Here is a 22,128-nt window from a genome sequence, read left to right as displayed (position 1 = left end):
GAATGCTTAGAAATAGACTGTCTTGCAAGGGGTCTTGGGTTCAAATCCTGCCTGTGCCACGTTAATTTAAAAAAATTTTTTTTTGAAAAAGTGCTTTCTCAAATTTGCCGTTCGGTTGGTCTAAAATTGTAGGTCCCTTCCATTCCTGACAACAGTACTCGCACAAAGGAATGGTTGAGAGTTGTAAGTCACTAGGCCCTGGTTCCCAACGGACTGTTGCGTCTCCCAATTTATTTTATTTATTTAGAAATATACTCAGAAAATCCCTAAAACACTTAATTAAATAAAATTAACACAAATAAAGATGACAAAATATAAAAACAAGCGTTTAAACATGAGATCACAGTATATACTTGTTTTCAATAATTTTATTAAAAGTAGTAAGGTTCGATTTTGAGAATTTCTACAGCTTGTGTAATGCGTAGATAATTCTCTCTGTTCCTTAAGTCCAATTCAGATCAAGAGTTTATATTGTTAATAAAGTTATTATTTACAGTTGCTTAAATGAGTTAAACCGTTATTTCTGTTAAGCCAAGTGAGTATGTTAAAAGAACGTTTTCGTTACTCAAATTGTCGAACATCTTTTGTAGTTTCCGCAAAATATGACCAAATGAAATAAAAAATGACCATATGACCAAGTGAAATATAATTATCAAACTTGGTCACAGATAACCAATGCGGCAATCGTGGGTTGATAACACCGTACGAGCAACGAAATTAGAAATAAAAGATATAGGTCAAAATAATGCACAGACTTAAACTATCGAAAAGTCTTCGCGTAATAATGCGCGCATCACCGAATGGTACTTCAAAACAAAATAGCAAATTAATGCGCTTCACAGCGGAAAAATTCAGGGAGTTGCATCGAGTGTGATGTGATCCTACCTTAAATAATATTTCTCTGCGTACGGGGGCTAAGGTATAACAACTTTGATCATGCCTGTACTAGTTATTTGATTCTCTATTCCATTTGTTACTTTTGTTCTAAAAAATTGTATTTAGTACTAAATGCAAATATTAATTATATCAATTGTACTAAAAAGATAAGAAACATGGCTGCCATGACCTGACTTGGCTCGACGAGTCTTTTTACAAAGTAAATTTTATCTGTTGCTTCTAAAATTATTCAATAAGTGTTTGGTATTTTCTCTTAATAAACAAATTAGTAATCGAATAACCCAGATTTCAGTTATTTAAATGCATTATCTCACATGGAACTAAAACAAAAATCATGAATGAAAGCGTCGTGTCATAAGTTTTCAATTTTTTTTTATTAATGTCGGTACTTCGTTCCGTCGTCGATGTCGTCGTCGTTGAGACAACCAAATCAAGGGAAAATAAACGGACGAACTAAGAAAAAAAGAAAGAAACGAGCAAAGTGCGTGCAGTGAATAGATTTCCGACAAAAAAATTAAAATGTACTTAATTTACTTTCGGGCATTTAGATAAATTCCTTTAGTTTTTTCGCCTAAAACTTTTTCTAACAAAAAAACCCTCTGCAATCTAAAAATAAGAAACAAAAAATTTATCTTCTCTTTGTTAAAGGAAAATGTTCATGTAAAATCCGGAAAAAGAAATGTGTATGTAGATGTGTACGTAAACGTACGTACTGAGTCCCTGAGTGTAAACCGCTTGTAAAGTTTGACCAACATGTGACCTCATTTTTATTATAAATTTTATCCGTGGAGCATCAAACCATTGAAAAATAACAATTCCAATTATTATTGTTATAAAAAACCTTGTACTCCCTGCGCCTGTAATTGTGCATTGGCCTAGGGTGTTAGCTTTAGCTTCATGAACGGCACAGTTGCGAGCAAAAACAATCTAATAATTTAGCTCTTCAAAATTGATCATACACCAGCATCATTTATTGCAGGAAGGGAGGGAGGAGCATTAGGAGTAGCCGTAGGAATATAAGGAAAAACCAATACGGAAAAATATGTGATAAATATCCCTCCAAACACACTGGATATTGCTTTTGCTGTTTTATTTCGCTTATGTCTCGAATAAATTCTTAAAATAAAATTTCTTGCGATGAATTGGCCTCCCTTGCACTATTCTGTTGCTCATTGCTGCTGCTTCAGTTGCGAATATGTTTAAAACCTCCATATCATTCATAAATCAGTGTTGTTATATATTTTTTTTTGCATGTCGTATGTTTTGTATATATATTTTAATGTAAACATTATGTTTTATTTGAACCTAGGCAGTTTCTTAAGATTGGGACGACTTTCCATTACCGCAGCACAAATTTCCTTCTGATTTTTTTTGTACAGTTAGGTAGGGGTCTCAATAGAACATGTTTTAAATATTAGGGCGAGGAAACAACTTTAAGTCATAAAAAAAAATATTTTCTTTTTCGGACTTAACCCTACTTTTTTGTATTGCATTTTTTGAGCCTAAAACAAGTTTTTTTAATTGATAGCACGGCGCGGCGCGGCGTACTAACAGCCAGGTATATAGGGGGGGCATGCTGCCCCCCTGCTTGGGATCACTATAGGATTTGGGGTGGGTGCGAGTTTGGGTATATGCAAAGTACTTTTTCATTTGAGCACTAAAATAAAAGAAATTACCAAGAAAAAAAACAAGTATGGCAACACTGAATAAAAAACGGAAGAAATGTCAAAATCAACCATTTTTGTGTGTTTTGTATGTAAAAAAGTGAACTTTAAAAATTAATTAAAAATAGAAATAAATGTTTCCTCGCTCTAAAATTGCTATAGTTATTATTTATTTGCACATATCTATCGAATAAAAAAACCGCGAGTAAATTCGTGCTGCGATATTTGAAAGTTGATCCTTTTATTTGATAGATATGTGCAAATAAATAATAATTATAGCAATTTTAGGACGAGGAATTTTAAATAAATTTTCAAAGTTCACTTTTTCACATACAAAATACGCAAAAATGGTTGATTTTTACATTTTTTCCCTGGTTCTTAGTCAGTGTTGCTTTACTTGATTTTTTTGTTGGGGATTTTTTTGTTTGTAGTGCTCAAATGCAAAAAGTACTTTGCATATAACCAAACTCGCACCTACCCCAAATTCTATAGTGATCCCAATCAGGTGGTTTGCATGGGGCCAGCATGCTCCCCTTGCATACCTAATTGTTAGTTCACCAGACTACTATCAATTAAAAAAAATTGTTTTAGGCTCAAAAAACGAAATACAAAAAAAGTAGGGTTAAGTCCAAAAAAAAAAAAAAATATTTTTTGTTATGACTTAAAGGTGTTTCCTCGCCTTATTATTTAAAACATGTTCTATTGAGATTGAAACCCTTACCTAACTGTAAACAAACAAATCAGAAACAAATTCGTGCTGCGGTAATGGAAAGCCGCCCCCTTTATAACAACACTGGCACTAGCATAGACTGCTATACTACATTACATATGTATAGAAAAGTAGAAATACTTTTGTTTGTAATTTTTTATACGTGACTCATTTGAAGAAATGATTTCCAGTTTGTTAATGCGGTAGAGGGTGAAAATAAATCATAACTTGCGGTTAAAGAACAAAAATTATAAACCTCCCTTTCTTATAAATAAAATAATATTCGTTAAAATGGAAGAATGTAAAGCAATCCTAAATAAAAAACCTACCTAAGTAAGTGAGAACAGGAGAACTAACGATTGAAATAAATGTATGTTTAATACTTCAAATTTTATTAATACAATGTTGTTTTAAAATTCTAGTTGTTCCTGATTTGTTTAGTAATCGACCTCTGCGTAAAAAAAAGTGCATAAAGACTTGAGTTAAATATTACATAAAACCAAAACAACAACATAAATTATGAAAGCACTTGAAAATGATTTTAATTGATTTAAATCTGTGAATAACAACAAAACAAATTATAAACAATTCTGTGAACAAATATAAAATGCAATCTATTGAAGTGAACAGTGATTGTTCAAGATACATTCTGCAGGTAATTTTTTAAGAATGAAAATATTTGTTTTGTTAAATGTTTTTTTTTTTTTGTCAGAATAAAACTCATTATATACATATACCTACACGTGCATATTTGTCTTTAGATAAAAAGCCAATATGTATACTTAGTTTTAAGTTGTGAGAGTGAGAATGTGCGGTTTGTGTTTGTATTTAAATTGGAGGGTTTTTTGTAAAGTTGAATTAACAATAATTTTGTTGTCACTCATAGTTAAATTTAATGAGTTTGGCATAACATGAGAATAATTTTTAAGATTACGAATGATGATATTGATTCATGGTACCTACATTAAAATATGCTTCAAATCCCTACAACTATTGTATTCGTACGTACATATGTATGGAATTCATTCAATATATTTGAATTTTATGATTCATTCAAATTCCAGATTCAAAAAAAAATATTGATAAATGAAATTCTTTTACATTAAAATAACTTAATGCAAATAGTCTTGGGGATACTATTGTAAAAATAAATCGTGCGAATATTTTTTGTTTTTAAACCAGAAAAATGTGAGACCTATTGAAATACTTTGTAAGCAATATTATATCCTATTTGACTTTGTTGCCAAAAATATTATTGTATACTCTGTTGAAAGTTGTTCTTACGATTTATGTAGGTAGCTAAGTATTTTCTCCTTAAAGGAAATGTTGGTTAGACTCCTTGTGTTGCTTCACATTAAGGTAAAATTGTATGTTTTCACTGCAGTTAAACTTTAAAGTAAGGGATTATTAAAAAAAGCAGACTACTCTAATGAATTAAATTAAAATAGTAATGAATTAAATTAAAATAGTTGTTTGTGTTATATAACTATAACCATCAAGAAAATGTTGTTAAATGTTTAGATGTTACAGACAGACTTAAAAACGTATATACATACTTACTGAAGAAATACAAAGTGGAATGTTTGATGTCAAGCTACATAAAGAAACAATACAACATAAGATATCTGTTACTTATCATAAATATGTATAAACAAACAAACTTTAAGAAAACTAATTGTTTTTATTTCACTGCTAACTAAGAAAATAGTTTTTAAAATACCGAATTTAAAAAAATTAAAAAAAAAAACTAAGAATACATAACTTATTTCTATTGAAGTTACTGTTAAAAAATTTAATAAAAAACAAAATTGATCTAATGGTTGTCAATTCTAGCAGAAATAAGCCCAGCAAGTGCTTCTATTTTTTTGTATTTTAACAATTTAAGATGTACCTACCTGTACCTGTTTGATGTTTTTCGGTTCTAAATTTCTGTAAGGATCGAACGTATCCAACACCACAATTCTTCAATGGTTTATTTAAAAGTCTCACTTGACGATTGAAAGTGTCAAATGCCTCCTGTTTTGTGAAAAAGTGAAAACGGTTGACAAGTTGGAGTATAGTGATGTGAAGGTTTCACAGAAGCTTTAGATTGGTTCTTTCATATTTTTAACCTGCATATTATTATCTGTTGTCATAATTGTATAGAGTTGCCACGAAGCCTTTTCACAAGAAGTTTTAAAATCTTAATATAAAGTTAACCGAAGGTTAGGTTAGGTTAGGTTATAGTGGCTGTCCAAGATGGAACGGACACACTTAGGCCAGTTTAATGGCCCATTGTGATACCACATGAATCTTGAGGCTTCCTGTTAAGCTCAATGGAACCAGTTAGAGTCTCTTACGAAACGTGAGAGGCTGATTATCCCTATATGATTTAGATCGTTTAGATCATTAAAGAAGAATTCTCCTAGGTAATTCTTGCGTTTTCGAGCTAGAGCAGGGCATGTGCAGAGAAGATTAAGAACCGTTTCTTCCTCTTCCTCGTCCATACAGCTTCTGCAAAAGTCATTTGAGAATACGCCTAGTCTCATGGCGTGCTTTCCTATTAGACAGTGTCCGGTTATGACACCTATTATCGAGCTTATATGCGATCTGCTTAGAGAGAGCAAGCACCTTGAACGTTTTAAATCCAGTGTTGGCCAGATGTTTTTTGTGGCTTGACACGTGGTGATGTTGGTCCACCTGGTGCCTGCCCTCCTCACAGCGTCTTGCATTAGTAGCAGTTTACAAGTAGCGATTGGTATGCCAGTACTTGCTAAACGTGGTAGGATGGGTTGTACTGTACCGTTCCTGGCGAGTTCATCTGCCTTACAGTTACCTGGGATGTCTCTATGGCCCGGCACCCAGCAAAGGTGAATATTAAACTGTTGCGCCATCTCCATTAGAGATGATCGACAGTTATGGATCAAACAAATTTACACAACACATAATATAATAATTAAGTTTATACTATTTTAAAAGATAATGTATCTTACAGTATAACCTGTTCAATAAAATATATGAATATGAATATGAAAAAAAAAAGATTTGATAGCGGCCTGGCTGTCGGAGAAAATACGGATATCAGATGTTGATATCACGTTTTCTTTGAGCCAAGACAAGACTTCCTTAATCGCCAAAAGTTCCGCCTGGAACACGCTACAATGATTGGGAAGGCGGAATGAGAGACTTAATTTCAGTCGTTCAGAGTACACACCACCACCAACCCCTTCTTTGGTCTTTGAGCCATCTGTGTAAAAGTGGATTGACTCATCCTCTAAGAATGTCCTATCCTCCCAAAAAGATCTGGTAGGTATAGAAATCTGGAAATTCCTATCGAATTGTAGTTGGGGGATGGTGTAGTCTGTGTGCTTTGGAATTGATTCTAAGTACCTTAGAATTACGGAGTGGCCAATGTTGTTGTTAGTCCACTGCGACGAAGCATTGAGGCGGATAGCAGAGCTTGCAGCTATTTGTTTACTAAATATGTCAAGAGGTGTAAGGTAGAGCAAGGTGTCCAGTGCCGCAGACGGGGTCGTGCGAAGCGATCCGCTTATACATAGGCAGGCTGAACGTTGAACTTTATTAACCGAAGCAATTTTAAAAATATCAATAGGAACAGTGCTTGTGGCTACGTCTTAAAAAGGCTGGAATTAAAACTAATGGTGGTCATTTTAAGTGTAGCTATTTTTTTAATTAAACTAAATTAAGGGATAGATAAATAATATATTATATGAATACAAAAAACTTAATTCTTAATTCACGATGTTTCATATACATATTTGTGAGAGAACTTATGGATCGACTACGTAATTTTAATTGATATAGTTAATGGAATACAAGTGTTTTTAGGTCCACTTAATTAATGATATCTTGTAAAGAGACATTTTAAAATGCCTTCTACAACTAATAGCATTGCTGCCTCTGCGTGAAAGGTATATAAGCTTCTACTTAGTACCTACTGGTAGATGATAAACTAAAATACCATAATTAATCCATAAAAGTAAATACTTTCTGTATCAAGTACTAAAGAAATGCTGAATTTTCTTACTGTTTTTTGCATTGTCTTCTTATCAAAGTTGATAAAAAAGCTTACAATGGAATCAATTAAATGCTGTTTACAGTCGGTTCGCAAATTTCGACTTATTTCCCTTTTCCTCGGAAAACAAGTAACTTATTATATTTAAATCAAGAGTCAATTATTATAACATATCTGAATGCTTGTATTGTTGAGTGCTGTTTTTGAAAATATTCCATAATACAAATATTTTATATAAATTATTTTTATATTTTAAATAAAGGTTTATGTAGGTGCACTTTCGCTGCACTATGAAGCCCTTAGTGTTGAAGCTTCAAAGCAAACAACTGCAGAGGAGATTGTATCATGTATAGTAGAGCGTTTGGGCTTACTAGGAAGTAATTATGAGCTTGCTGAAGTTGCTGGTGAGTGTAAGGAAAGGCGACTGGCGCCTGAAGAAAAACCCGTATCAGTTATGTTGCTCTGGCCAATGCACTCAGATAGAGATTTTCACAGGTAATTTTAGTTAAATATTAATGTTATAAATTTTAATATATTTTCTTAATTTTTAGATTCTACCTAAGAGAATCACAGAGTGACATCACGTGGCTAGATAGTTATGGACTCGACTCCCAAATCTTTCGAGATTTTATTCCATTTCTTTTGCAACCAGAAAATAGAGAATATCCTGATTTGTGCCAATTGCCAGGTAAAACAAAATATATGTACATATGAATATAATATTAATAAGAAAATTGTATTATACCTATATTGAAAGTATCCTCTTCAATAAATATTTCCTTTAGAAATACAAACAAGGACTTCTTTCTAGTAACGATGATTATGAGTTAATAATATTAATTTAATTTTCATAAAAACATTTAAAAAAAATTTACTTGAAACTATATATAAAAGCAAAGTATAAATTCATTCAAGTTATTGAACAGTCTGAGAGCGCAGTTTCAACACCCCCTCTCGCTCCAGATGGTTTAGATTGGTCATCCTTTCGAATTCCTAACAGATTCGTAAAATTAAGAAAATATCTTTTTAAAGTGGTTTTGTTAAAATATCAGCTCTCATTTCATTTGATGGACAGTATCTTAGTTCGATGATCTTCTTCTCTCTTGGGTCTCTTATATGATGGTGGCAAATATCAATATGTTTTGTGCGAGTTCCACACTTGTCGGATTCAATTAGGCGAATGCGTCCTTGATTATCTTCATGAATAATTGTGGGCTGATTAATATCTACTTCCATTTCTGTCAAGAGTCTTCGTAGCCAAATTAGTTCTCGACTTGCATGTGATGCCGCTACATACTCCGCTTCGGTTGAAGACATAGCTACTGAGGTCTGTTTAGGACTTGACCAAGCTATGGTACTTTCTGCGAATTGGAATACATACCCACTGGTTGATTTTCTATCCTTTGAATCACCAGCCCAGTCAGCATCTACATAGCACACCAAAGTTTTGTCTTCATTTGTTTGAAGCCTTAAATTTTTGTCGTCGCATAACCCTTTTGAAACCTGTTTCAATTGGTGTTAAAGTTCCTCTGAGTCTTCAAGTTTGTAGGTTTTTATCAGTTGTTTAATTTTTGACTTTTGGCTTAGTTTGAACGATCCATCCTTTTCCCGGTCGATCTCTATACCGAGATAAAGTTTCGTTCACCCAAGTCTTTCATCTTTAAATGCTTTTGGAGTTCTTTATATATGGTGTTTATAAGTTCTTCAGAAAATCCAGCCACCAGAATGTCTTATACATAAATATTGTTTGGTCGTTGCTTTCTTTACTTGAGAACAGACACATATCAGCTGTCGATTCCCAATACAAGTAAGATCTCTGTTGCTCTCTTGTTCCATTCCCAGGCTGATTGTTTTGCAGCTTCAGTTCAATTGCGCTTCTCGGCAAGTAGTAAACGCAATACTTCATCCCAGGATTCAAGTTCTTTCGAGATACTAACCAGGGCTTTGTACGACAGACGTATTGGAAGAATGCCTTTATTTGAATTCGAATTTCCTGATTTTCTGTCTGTTCTTGAACGTTTTCAACGCCTTGGGCTACTGACTCCCCTATAACGAGGGGCTAATATTCTTCAAATACTTGCTCCTCCTCAATGACAAGCGAGTCATTAAATGAGATGCTTTCGTCTCTTCCCAGTTTTATTGAAACACTAGCCGACCCGTGCTCGCGTCGCTTCGTAAATTGTGATCACGAACATTTTTTGAATATTAGTATTAGCATATGAAAAAATTTCTCAATGGGACTGAGCATATTTTCTACAATAATTTTAGTTTATATGTATATAAGTACCGTATCTATCTATGCGATAAAAGAAAAACAACGAATTTAAGCTTGTTATGTAGGTACTCGTATTTAATAAAAAAACCAAAAAAGAACTTCCTTACCGAAATTAACACCTTAAAAAAAAACTTAAGTAAAATATTACGTAGTAAAGGCCAAGCCACACGTGAAAACAAACAAAACCATTTCAATTTTTTAGTTGAAAACAGAACGAAATTTTTGTCTATTATCTCCTTTTCTTTCTTTTATTCATACCTAGAAATGTTTTTTTGCAACCGAAAAATATAATTTGCTGTAAAAAAAAAAACAAATTTGTGTTTTTAATGTTCTCATAGATATAAGGTACGCGTTGGTAAATATCCATAGACACATTTTTTTATTCATCTGCACATGTTTAGTGCAGTGCAACTGACTTAATCTACCCACAAATGTGTGCTCTTTTTATCGACGTCATTGTAAGTACCTTCTTCTAGTTATTTGTAAAGAAAATTTAAACTTTATTTCAGTTTTATTGTTAGAGGAGGTGATACAAAATTGGTAATTCAAGCTATTATAATAGAACTTTTTTTTATTCGGCATTTCATTGTGCACTGCACTGTAGGTAAATAAATGTCCATAGTAACTTAACAAAAAGAGCCCACACTGCTCAGCGATGTGACGATAGAATAAGAGAAACAAAAAAATAATGTGTGTGTGTAGGTTAGTTGATGAACTATACAATACAGACAAATTGAACATATATACCCTGGTTACAAGACGAGATCGAGGAATCGAATCAAATCGAATTGAGATTTCGATCCAGGTATATGGTGGCACTGAATCGAGGAATCGAATTCAAATGGAATCGAAATGACATTTCGGTTTTATTCGTGTGCGTACTGCTACTTTTAAATAAACTTAGAATTTTAGAACAATGCTCTAAACACAAGGACGAGCGCCAAATTAAATTCAGCTTAGAACCAAAAATACTCCATTTAAATGGAGTCTTTTTGTTTAGAACAAACAAGAGAGAAAAAAATTATCGCACGAACACAAGCAAAACCTCGCATACCAATAACTCGATTCCCCGATTCAGGTTTACAAACAAATTTTCGATTCGATTCACCTCTTTCACCAATAACTCGATTCCCCGATTCAGGTTTACAAACAAATTTTCGATTCGATTCACCTCTTTCAGTGGGATCGGATCGAGTAATCCTATTTCGATCCGATCCAGGTCTATACGGCGCTAAATCCTGATTCAATTCGGATTCAATTCTCCTTGTAAACGCGGTATTTGAGCGGGTGATATACTACCGACATACAAAGGATTTTGTCCGCTTTTTACAAGATATAGAATTTTACAGATTGAAATGGATAGAAATAATGAAATTATTTGTTTAACTGCAATATGCGCAGCGGCAAATGTTTTATTTCTGCTAAATGAAGAAGAGGAAAAAAAAAAGAAAAACACAAGGGAATGGTCAAAACCTTGGAGGCTCCGCAGGAATACACAAAGTTCTTTTAAACTTTTAAGTGACGAACTACGCTTAGAAATAGAATCGTTATCGTTATCTTCGTTTGGACGAGGATTCTTTTAAAGAACTGTATGCATTGTGCAGAACTCAATTCAAAAACGGAATTCTGTTATGCGAGAAGCTATTCCTGCGGAGGAATCTTTAGCGAAGCCGAAGAGCAAAACAAATGTACCTCTCGCATTGACGAACAGAAAATAATGAGAAATTCGGAACGAAATGAGAAAGGAACTGTACTGCCCAAGCAGAAAATTCAATTTCTGTCATGAGCATCCCGTCCCTCTACTCAGCTCCTCTCTTGCCAACAAACTCTCGTAACAACGTTGTGGGCACAACGCGTATAGACAGGCACAAAGTTACGTGAACCAAATTATTGACGATATCGTTAATGATAATCGTTTTGACGATTATCGTTTCGGAAATTACGGAATGACACCCAAGGACTTCTTTCTAGTAACGATGATTATGATTAAATAATATTAATTTAATTTCGATAAAAACATTTAACGAAAATTTACTTGAAACAATATATAAAAATAAAGTATAAATTCATTCAAAGTATTGAACAGTCTGAGAGCGCAGTTTCAACAACCTATAAACTAAAATTGAAAATTGCGCACATACCTAAATTAACATTTTAGTTTATGATTTTAATACGCTAGATGTTATGTTTTACATAATTTTTAGTTTTAAAATTAGTCAGCATGTCTCAATAGGCCCACCGATGTTACAAACTAATTAAATAGAATGGATGGTGATTCTACCCTATACTTCAATCGCCATACATAATGAAGCTAGTTGGTTTAACGTAGTCCTTCTGCATGTTTGTTTTTTTGAACCTTACAATCGATCAATATAAGGAATAGTAAAATATAATTATTATTATTATTTATTAACAAGATAATATAACTACAATGGTAATATTGTTTAGAGAGCACAAGCTGCAGGGACTAACGGCTCTATTTTTTAGATAATATTTACATATGGATACAATTTATATAAAAATATTTGATGCTTTTGTAAATTCATTAATTATTAATATATTTTCTATGGTTGGAGCTTTTAAAATGGATATAATAGATTTATTTTTAAGAATATCGTTTATGATGGAACTAGGTAGTGAACATTGTCCTTAGCACAAAATGTGTTTTATATCGATGACTGCGTTAGATATTGTGCAATTCGGAGGGTTTTCTTTACGGAGCAGATGTTGGTGAGTGGAGGATGTTTGACCTAATCGATGTCTTATGAAATTTCTGTTTCCTTGAATTCATGTGTGACCGAGGGTTCGCATTACTTTATGTTTTTTTGGTGAACGAATGAGAATGTCTCTAATTTTGTTTATAACGGAAACATTGTATTTATTATTACGGATAGCGTTTATAATCCATTCTCTTCAACAACAGCGAATGAGACGCTTTCGCTTATTTTTGACTCGTCGTCGGTGAAAATAAAAGACTATCCTTTTGATTTAAGTTCGCTGGAGATAGCACGGAAGTATCTTTTGCCAATAATACCTTTTCGAATGAAGTTAGGTTCTAGAATAAAAGAAGACTCTGAATGTCCAAGGTGGATGCAAGGCCTTATAAGGGTCCGCCAAATAACACAGCTTCGGCTGTGTGGCACGTAGCGCCGTCCTGTTGAAACCAAATCTTTCCAATATCCTTTTCTTCAATTTTTGTGAACAAAAATTCGTTTAACATGTCCCAATAATTACTTGCTCATTTTCGAAGAAAAATGGCCTAATTATATCTCTGGACCAAACAGTAACTCGTTTTGGGTGTATCGGCTTATCAATATATGCGTGCGGGTTTTCTGTGCCCCAAATGCGACAATTTTGCTTGTTTACATACCCGCCAAGATCCAAATGAGATTCATCTGAAAAAATGAAATGACAAAATCGGCATCTACTCTAAGCGTTGTTTCCAGTGTTGGGTTGTTCAAGCGTGTATACAACCATAAAAGAAACGTAAGATGACTGACCCTATACTTGGAGTAATGTCTTGATGGAAGTTTCAAATCAGTTGCAACTTCAACAATTGTTGATATTGCAGATGCTATTCTTTTAGGAATAAGCCGGCGAATTTCAGACTTGAAAAAGTTTTCAGCTATAGAACTGGCTGAGAACGAAAGTTTAACAAAGCATTTTCCTCTTGTTATTATAATTTGTTAATCGATTGAGGGCAGTCCTGCTTCTGCTAGTATGTTTTTAATTGGGGTGGTGGGAAAAAGTTGATACTCCTCGCTGCATGGGCACATACTTTTCTTACATGCTAAATAACTTATAATATTTCCTCTATCAGCCAGGCTCAATTTAAGATTTATTATGCAATCATTCCATTTATATTTTTATTAAAAGTAAGTCCTAGAATATTTAGGGATAAGATAAGGAAGGGATAAGAGAAATTGGACGGTAGCGGCTAATGTAGGCTATGTCTTTTTTAGGTTTTGGAATTGGAATGACGCAAGCAATTTTCCAACTCAGAGGTATAACTTCAGTTGAAAAAATATTGTTATATAACTTCAGCATCGGGTAAGCCACTCTATCCAGAATTGGGGTTTTGTCTTTGAGTTTAGTAAGGCAGCTTTCAACTAATTTAATTTATTATGGTTTTTTTAAAACTTTTTCCAAGCATTTACCTCATTAATCTAAGGTTAGCTATTTCCGGAGACCACCACGGTACAACTATTTAATGTATTTTAATATTATAGTGCGGTATTGAAAAGTTAGGAGAATATCGAATCGCTTTTACCAATAATGCGGCTTCTTTGATTAAATCTGCATATATGGGTTTATTTGCCATGTATATATTTATGTTAAAGCAAAAAATAACCCACCTTGTTCGATCTGTTATATATTTGTTAGAGTTAATAACTTTTGTATTGAATATTCCTAAATCAAAGGTTGTAATTAGTGGAAAGTGGCCACTATTGTGAAGGTCGTCTAAGGTATGGGAAGTTGCTGCTTTTAGAAGCAGAGAGCAGAGTCAGTATTGTGGGTTGATAAATGCGTGGGCTAACCATCATTTAAGAATGCGAGGTTGGAGCTTAGAATGAAATCTTCTATAATGGAGCAGTTCACTCCAAGCATTTACATCTCCTGTTAGTAAAACAGGGGTGTTTACATGACAGAGAATATCTTAGGTCATTTTTGTTAAAATTTTGATCAGGTAAATTGTAAATAGAAGCGATTGTTAATTTAATACCAGATTATATTTCTATAGCAAGGACAAGTAAATTAGAGTTAATTGCTACCTGTTTATTCGTAACGTTTGTTGGAAAATTATGAAAGTATCCCATATACGATTTTGGAACAACATGAGTAGATTGGAGAGAACAGAGCGTTTATTGCAAAGAAATAAATCACGATGAATGTTCCTTTATAAGAATATTAAGCTCATCGTAGTTATTTGAGTATCCTTTCATGTTTCATTGAGAACTTTCAATACATTTTGGATTTGAAGTGTGCGGTTGACTTTTATTTTCGGTTGTGTGTTATTGTTAATAATTCGACCCCGCTGCCCGGTAGTCGAGGAGCTTGGGCCTTTCCCATGGTCCAAGCGTCTCGACAAAGGATCAGCTTATTATTTACAGGTGAGGGTATAAAGTTTTTTTTTATGAGTTGTATTACTAATTTTATATACGTAGACGTTTGGCGGCTTCGGGCATGCTACATTTATTATTATTATTATTGTTAAAATGTCTTTGTTTTTTTGTATATATTTGGGGCATTTAACGGATGAGAATCTGCAGTTGGGCGCAGTTTACGCACATCACATGTGCACAACTTTCGGGGGCGTTTTCATGAGGTGGGAGATTATAAATTGCACAGACTTTATCTTTGGAGCACCTTTTGGTGGTATGACCAAAAATTTGGCACTTGCGACAGCGCATTGGGTTAGGGATGTATTCTTTAACCTTTTCTTTATAGAAATCAATTTTCATCGTGGTCGATGGTTGGTAGAGGTCAAATGTGAACAACGTAATTCCAGTGGGAATCTGTTTCTCGTTGATTTTTCTGGTGAACTTGTGCACATCCGTTACCCCCTGGGAGGTCATTTCAGAAAAAATTTCAGATTCAGGCTAGGCATACGCGGTGAACATGTTGGTGTGAATTGTTAGTGTTGGGCTTAAAACTATTCGTTGATATGGGTTATTATTTTTAAGTGTGTTATTACACTCAGACGTTTCTAGAAATACGCATATAAGTGCGAAAGAAAAAGTAGGTGAAATAGAAATACTATAAAAAGTCTTAACACTCAGAGTTGTGGGTTCAGGATTGTCTTGGATGGTTTTGACGTTTATTTTTCTTGACTTTCTTTGATTCTTTGCGTTGCCTTTATAAGTGGAGCAAGGAACTTATAAGCAAATTAATTTCAAATTTCGAAATTTCGTATTGTACTGTGCCCTCCATCCTATGGAAAGATAACAGTTTTGGTAGGAAAGAAAAATTTACTGAAAAGCCAATCAGTATATAAAGAGAGAGCAATGATAATGCACTTAAAAGTGAAAGATCGGATTATCAAAACGATGTCGCTGTCAGCGAATAGAAATAAAGCCCATGTGAAAGAAAAGTCAAAATATGCAGTTCGTAGTTCGTAGCTCATGTGCAAGATCCTTTAACTCATTTCCGGCGGCTACAAGTTCCAGGTGAGCTAGAAGCTTGAAATTTCATATGCTGTCTATTTATATCTGAACTTAGTGAAATCTCACAAAAAAGTTAAAAACCTTCTAGTTTTCCTGAAAATTCGTGTTGCGTTTTCGCAACATTAACCCAAAGGTGTAGCAGAATTAATACAAAATGTCGAGTTTGTTTTGTTGTAAAATGTAGGTACAAGCTTTATTTTGAATATTGTTTTTAGAAAAGTGAACACGTATAAAATATTACCATGGGTTGTGTGCTTTAAACTTCATGATGATACATATTATTATGAAGAATAGGTTCTTGTGTGGTATGGATCAAAACATTTCGGATGAATTGGGATCTTACACTTCTTGCAACAACATTTCGACATCGAAGATGCTTTTCCATTTTTATTATTGTATGTTTTGTGTCATCAAATCGAACCATTTCGTTGGGGTTTCCTTCCCTTTGATGTGTTGGCGGAATATTTGATGATCGCAGTAAGGAGTCTATGTCTACCTATGTCCTAAATTCAAGTTGTAACATTAATGTTTCCCTTGCAAACTTTTTGCAAATGCCATGCATTTACCAATGCTGCATCCAATGCATTTGATAAAAGTGGCCAGTACCACTTCTTTCCTCGAATCCTTATCCTGTAATTGCTGATAGCATTATCAAACAAGTCCACTCCTCCCATAATCGTGGAATTATATTAATGGATTGCATTGGGCATGGGAATGTTGACGTGTTTCCTTTTTTTTATCAAACAGTTTTGCTTGGGTGATTGGTTGGTGCATCAAATCATTTGAAAGAACTGTTACAATGGAGTTATCGTTCCAACGAACAGTGGCAATTCCATTTTCCTTGTCGAATACAAAATCCATAGTTCCTCTATTTTGTTTGGGTTCTGTCAAATTTGCTTTACTAGTTCTATTTTCACGAACAGTGCCTGTAAATTGATATAAAAGAAATTAATTGTTTAGTATAAATAAATGGTAAGTTAAAATTACCTGTTGCGAAGTAACCCAATTCTGAGAGACGACAAATCAGTTTGTGCGACGTGAAAAAATTTTCAAAAGTAACTGTTGGTCTGGAACATCTATATTAGAAATAAGTCTCAAAACAACATCAAGCCATATCCAGGGGAATTATCAGCAATTGCACCACCATACGGAATGAATTGATATAAATATCCATCGTGAGAACACAGGTCCCAATATTTGTATTCAAAACGAATTGGCCTTCCTCTTATAAACACTTTTGTAGAATGATGGCCATAGTAGGGTATCATTTGTTCGTCTATTGAAAGGTGATGGGAAAATACTCCGAACTGCATAAAATTCTTGTTTAAAGTTGAGACTTTAGCAAACTTCTCGCTGGGATCAATTGTACTGTTATCACATGCATGTACGAGTTAAAACGATTTGATAAGTTTGAAGCTGTTTCGGCTCATGGCTTCTTTTATTATATTGCAGCGAAAGACTGGTTGGTTTGACCATTATAAATCCAACTGTGAAACTGTATGCAATTCAGAAAAATACATTATTCCAATACATGTACGGATTTCATTGAAATTTGTAGGTCTATTTGTGTCTATCACTAAAAATAATACCTATTATACTTAACGTATTTACATTTGTATGTTTACATTATTAAATTTAAAAGTATATTTTTTACAAGATTTTTTACGGCATATACTCGTACATATGTAATGTTTTGCATTTGTCTATAGATAATTTTGCTCCGGAAGTATCAGACCAAGTTAAAATGTCTGAGAACGTTGGAAAATATGTTTTGTTGTTCTACAAGACTGTTATGCCTGCATAATATGTAGACATCATCTGCGTAGATACAATGATCAATGTGGATAGTTTGATATTATATAACTTATTTCATAAAAAACAGTACTACTGATAACGGAGACCCTTGCAGAATACCATTCTGTAAAGAGTAATAATTAGAAAAGCAATTGTTTGTATTGACACAAATGTTTCTATTTGTCGGAAAAGATTTTATATAATGAAATATCTTCGGGCCTATACCCCAGGCCTTAATTTTGTTTAAGACTTGAAAAATACCAATTTTATCGAAAGCCTTTTCGAAGTCAAGTGACAAAATAGTCCCATGGTTTCGAGCCAATAGAGCTTTTGTCACATAATAATCGAGGTGTAGCAGGGCGTGTCATCACAGCCTTTGTTAGCTTTAAAAGCGACTTAATTGGATCTTAATAGTTTTTTTTTTTGATTCTAGAAACCACAGCTGTGTTTTTGCAACAAGATTTGTGGAATAATACCTGTCTCAAGGATGTTGTTGTACAACTGTATAAGTCTGGATTTAGCTATTGTTGGGAAGTTTCTCAGCATCGGGTTGGAAATCCGATCTCTGCTGGGAGTTTTGCCTTTTAATTTGGAGAGGCAGCTTTCGAGCTCTATTTTTGAAATGGGTGTTTCAATATATGATTGAATTTTATTACTTTTGAAAGCCGAAGAAAAGTTATAGTCTTGGGAAAGATTTGACCATGTTCTTGCAAAAACGTTATTTATTTCGCTCGGGCTATGGTTTTTTGCCCTTGATCTTCTATGCAATCCATGATAGTCTTGGATACAAGTCAGGGGAACAGGTGGTTACATTGTGGGTATATTCGGCTTGAAATTAGCTGTACAGTGAGTTTCTTGAAGAGAAATAAAACTTGACAGGAATTCTTTAATAACAATACACAATTTATTATAATTATTAATAAAACCTTTCATATTCCATTGAAGGATTTTGGCTCTCTTCGGAGAGCTCGGCTGACCCTATATCCGATCAACTGACCCAATTCCCGATCAGCGGAGTCAAGTAGTAGTTCGAGATTAGAGTTGTTATTGCATATCGAGTAATATATAGTAGTAATTTTTTTTGAGCAATGCTTGAGTTACTTTTGATAAAAAAGATTGATTTTGTTCATTAGGTGAGTGAGTTTGGGATCATCAGATGAATGAGGCAGTGTGGTAATGAGTTGTTTGAATTTGTTTCTTGAGTTTTGGAAAATTTAGATAAAGAAGTTGGATCGGGTATTTTTGATTCTTGAGTTGAATTTGGATTTGGTTTCTTGAGATTGATTGATTTGGAAGAAGTTGAAGGATAATCGGTGGAAATTGCGGTAATATTAGTGTTTTGAAGAATATTTATTGTTTTTTTGTCTCAGCCATTGTGCATTTTTTTGGGTTTTTATTGTAAACAATTCTTTTGCTTCTACATAGGCAGGACAAGTTTTAGAAGAGGATGAGCTTGTGAGCAATTTGCACACATAGTTCTATTGCAAGGTTTTGGGGTGTGGGGAGGGAAACTGCAAATATCGCATTTTGCCTCTCCCATACACCGTTTACTTGTGTGACCGAGAAGTTGGCAACTGCGACAGCGCATTGGATTTGGTATGTACTCAGTGACTTTTGCTTTGTAAAAGCCAATATCAACAGATTTTCGGGTGTAGTAGAAATCAAAGGTCTTTGTTTGCCATCCTCAGTTTTGCTTAATTTGTAAATATCTTTTACTCCTTGGCACTTCATTTCTTTAATTATTTCGGCGTTTAGGACATTAATCAAACAAGGGGCATATGCAATGCCCTTTGATTCGTTAAGTTTTTTCGTGCAATTTTACAATGACTGGGCAAGAGTTAGCAAGATTGTTAACTTTAAGGAATATTTCTGCTAGTTTCTGCTAGTAGAAGGTTTCCGTCACGCAATTGAGAAATTTGCTCATATTCTTTGGATATATTGTCAATTGCTTTTTTAACAGGAAGGGATTGAGGGGCGATATGGGCTTTTCATTTGATTTAGGAGATATCACTATAAATTTGGGATTTTTTGTATTTGTTGTAGTTGAAAGTTCCGGGTAACCACATAAGGGAGTTGGAGTTATATTGTTTTTATATTTTTTAGTGGGTTGGGAAAAATATGAATCCACATCAATCGGCAAATGCTCCGATATTTTTGATTGAATATAATAAAGTAAGTTTATAGCAAGTGTAATAATCCAACACTCCTCCTCAATTTGATCATAAATTCTTAACTGTTTTTGTAATTCATTAATTTGAGCTTTAGGTAAAGCCTTTGTCATCATATCTTCTATCTGATTCTTCGAAGGTAGGAAGGTATGAATGATATTTTAATTTTCCCGAGTTGAATAGCATGTCTTATAAAATTAAATTTTATGTCATGATGCTTCATTCGTTTGTGCTCTTTTAGTTCGTCTGCTATATTGATGTATGCTTGATTATCTTGGAATATGTGAATGGTGTCTACTTGTATACCAAGATCACAAAGTAGTTTTTAGCCGGACTCCTTCCCATTCGGCATTACATAAAGTTACAGCTAACAGCTTATTAAAAGCTTTGAACACATACCCTGAGATAGATTTTCGGTGATTTATGTCATTTCCCCAATCCGTTCCTGTGAACCTTGCAAAGACAATCCGTCATCTGTCTTGGAATATAGTCTTTGGTTTTCTTGATATGCCTTAAAATGCGTTTTAAATGTTTCCAGTGAGTTTCTGTGTAATCAACCAATCAGTTCTTTGTACAGGTATTTAGTGTCTATTTTGTTACCTTTGGGCATTTGCAAATTGTATTCCATTCCTCGTCAACAAATTTTTCAAATACTCCTTTTGACTCAACGTCATTCCGCTTGCACTTCGTTTGATGTGTATGCCAAGGAAATGTTGAACTTCATTCATGTCTTTCATTTGAAATTCCTTGGATAGAACTTTCTTTACGTCGTCTATTTCTTTTTCTTCTTTTCCAACGATTAATGGGTCATCGACATAAATCAATATGAACAATTGGTTTTCTTTCTTTATTCTTGTTTAAAGACAATAGCCTGAATTTGTTCTTCGGAAACCAATTGAATTGATAAGTTTATGAAATCGCTGGTTCCACATTCTTGAAGCTTATTTTGAATCATACAATGATTTATTTAATTTGCAAACGAGATTGCCTGTTTCAAAACCTTCCGGTTGCAGCATATAGACTTCTTTATTTATGTTGCCATTCAAGAATGCAGACTTCACGTCCATCTTATGAATATAAATGCCAATTTTGTTCGCTACAGCTAAAATTACTCGTACAGTCGTTAGTTTTGCTACAGGAGCATATGCTTCGGTATAGTCGAAATCAATCCGTTGGGCAAAACTTGTGGCATTATTTTGAATAACCATTTATTGCCTATGGCCTTTTTGAAATAGGAAGATCTGTTAACGTCCAGGTATGAGCTTCTTTCAAAGATGTTAACACCTCCTCAATCTCATTCATTTGTTCCAGTCGTTGCTCTTCTTTGCATCATCAATTGAGGTTGGCACATTATCAACAAAACTTTCAGCATTTAAAGCATAGACAATGTGAGTTGTCATATCAAATTCCTTGAATCTCACAGGTAGTTTGCTGATTCGCTTACGTATTTGATGGTCATCATTAAAATTACGTCACTTGCTATGACAATTTTATTTGAGACAGGGTTCAAACAAGATGTATACTCAATGAATTTACTAAGCACTTTATTTTTGCATTTCATCAAGTAAGCCACTGCAAAATGAGTAAAATCATCAATAAATATGACAACATACCTCTTGCCATCATAAGTTATTGGTGTTATGGGTCCAACAACGTCCCTTTGAATTAGCTCTAAAATACTTTTATTTGGACTTCGATGTGGTTTTCTGGCTACACAAGACTCACAAAAAGTCCTTGTCATCGTTTTCCAGTATATACAAGCCATCTACCGTTCCAGCATACTTCAATTTTAAAATTTCAGCAATATTCGAGTGTCCCATAAACCAAGACTTTTCGCAGTACTCATACCAGAAAACCCAAATTTGTGAACTTCAATGCATACTTCATACAGCTTATCATTGCTAACAGCCCCAGTCAAGAGATGTTTTCCTTTCTAAAAAACAAGATAATTCTTTTACGAATAAAACATCTTCGATATCACCAGTACTTTTCTTCTCATTAACGTATAAATTTCCTGATATAGCTCCAATTTTAGTTGCGATTGGATGCACTCTGATATTTGAATTGGATTTTCTAATGTCTTACACATCATCAAATATTGTGCGTCATTGATTATGTGGTCGGTTGCTCCGGAATCCAAGTAAAAATGTTAATAACTTTGAGCTTCATCTTTTAGACTTTTCAGCATCAGTTGTACTTATTTTGGCTTTTCCAACATATTTTTTTTTCATTTTGTTCTCTTCGATTTTTGCACTCAAAACGCTTGTGCCCAAGCTTTTCGCAATTGAAGCATTATATTTTTCTCTTCGTATATATTGCTATTGATTCTTACTGATTCTTGAATTTCTGGATCTGATTTTTTTAGTTTTATCTAAGATCCGACTTTTTGACAAAATCAATTGTCAACTTCTATATTTCAATCTTTTCCAAAATGTTATCATA

At 33.8% G+C, this 22,128-nt stretch overlaps 1 protein-coding gene across 10 annotated transcripts in view; it reads left to right on the top strand.

Annotated features, from left to right (window-relative positions):
• The first annotated feature begins 1,037 nt into the window (after nucleotides 1–1,037).
• The window catches only part of LOC129945748 (unconventional myosin-IXa-like), a 41,698-nt gene continuing 20,607 nt past the window's right edge, over nucleotides 1,038–22,128 (top strand). For 3 of the 10 annotated variants that reach the window (XM_056055650.1, XM_056055640.1, XM_056055648.1), the window contains exons 1-5: nucleotides 1,107–1,580; nucleotides 3,462–3,603; nucleotides 3,693–3,925; nucleotides 7,548–7,780; nucleotides 7,837–7,973. In XM_056055650.1, the coding sequence (XP_055911625.1) occupies nucleotides 3,878–3,925; nucleotides 7,548–7,780; nucleotides 7,837–7,973 (418 nt within the window). In that variant the 5' untranslated portion in view covers nucleotides 1,107–1,580; nucleotides 3,462–3,603; nucleotides 3,693–3,877. Of the gene's footprint in view, nucleotides 1,581–1,654; nucleotides 1,942–3,461; nucleotides 3,604–3,692; nucleotides 3,926–7,547; nucleotides 7,781–7,836; nucleotides 7,974–22,128 lie in introns of those variants that run through there. The other 7 variants (XM_056055641.1, XM_056055642.1, XM_056055645.1 and 4 more) reach the window with 7 other exon arrangements.

The sequence above is a fragment of the Eupeodes corollae genome, chromosome 2, assembly GCF_945859685.1.
Source record: "Eupeodes corollae chromosome 2, idEupCoro1.1, whole genome shotgun sequence".
NCBI lineage: Eukaryota > Metazoa > Arthropoda > Insecta > Diptera > Syrphidae > Eupeodes > Eupeodes corollae.
This window is presented reverse-complemented; position numbering and strand designations above follow the sequence as displayed.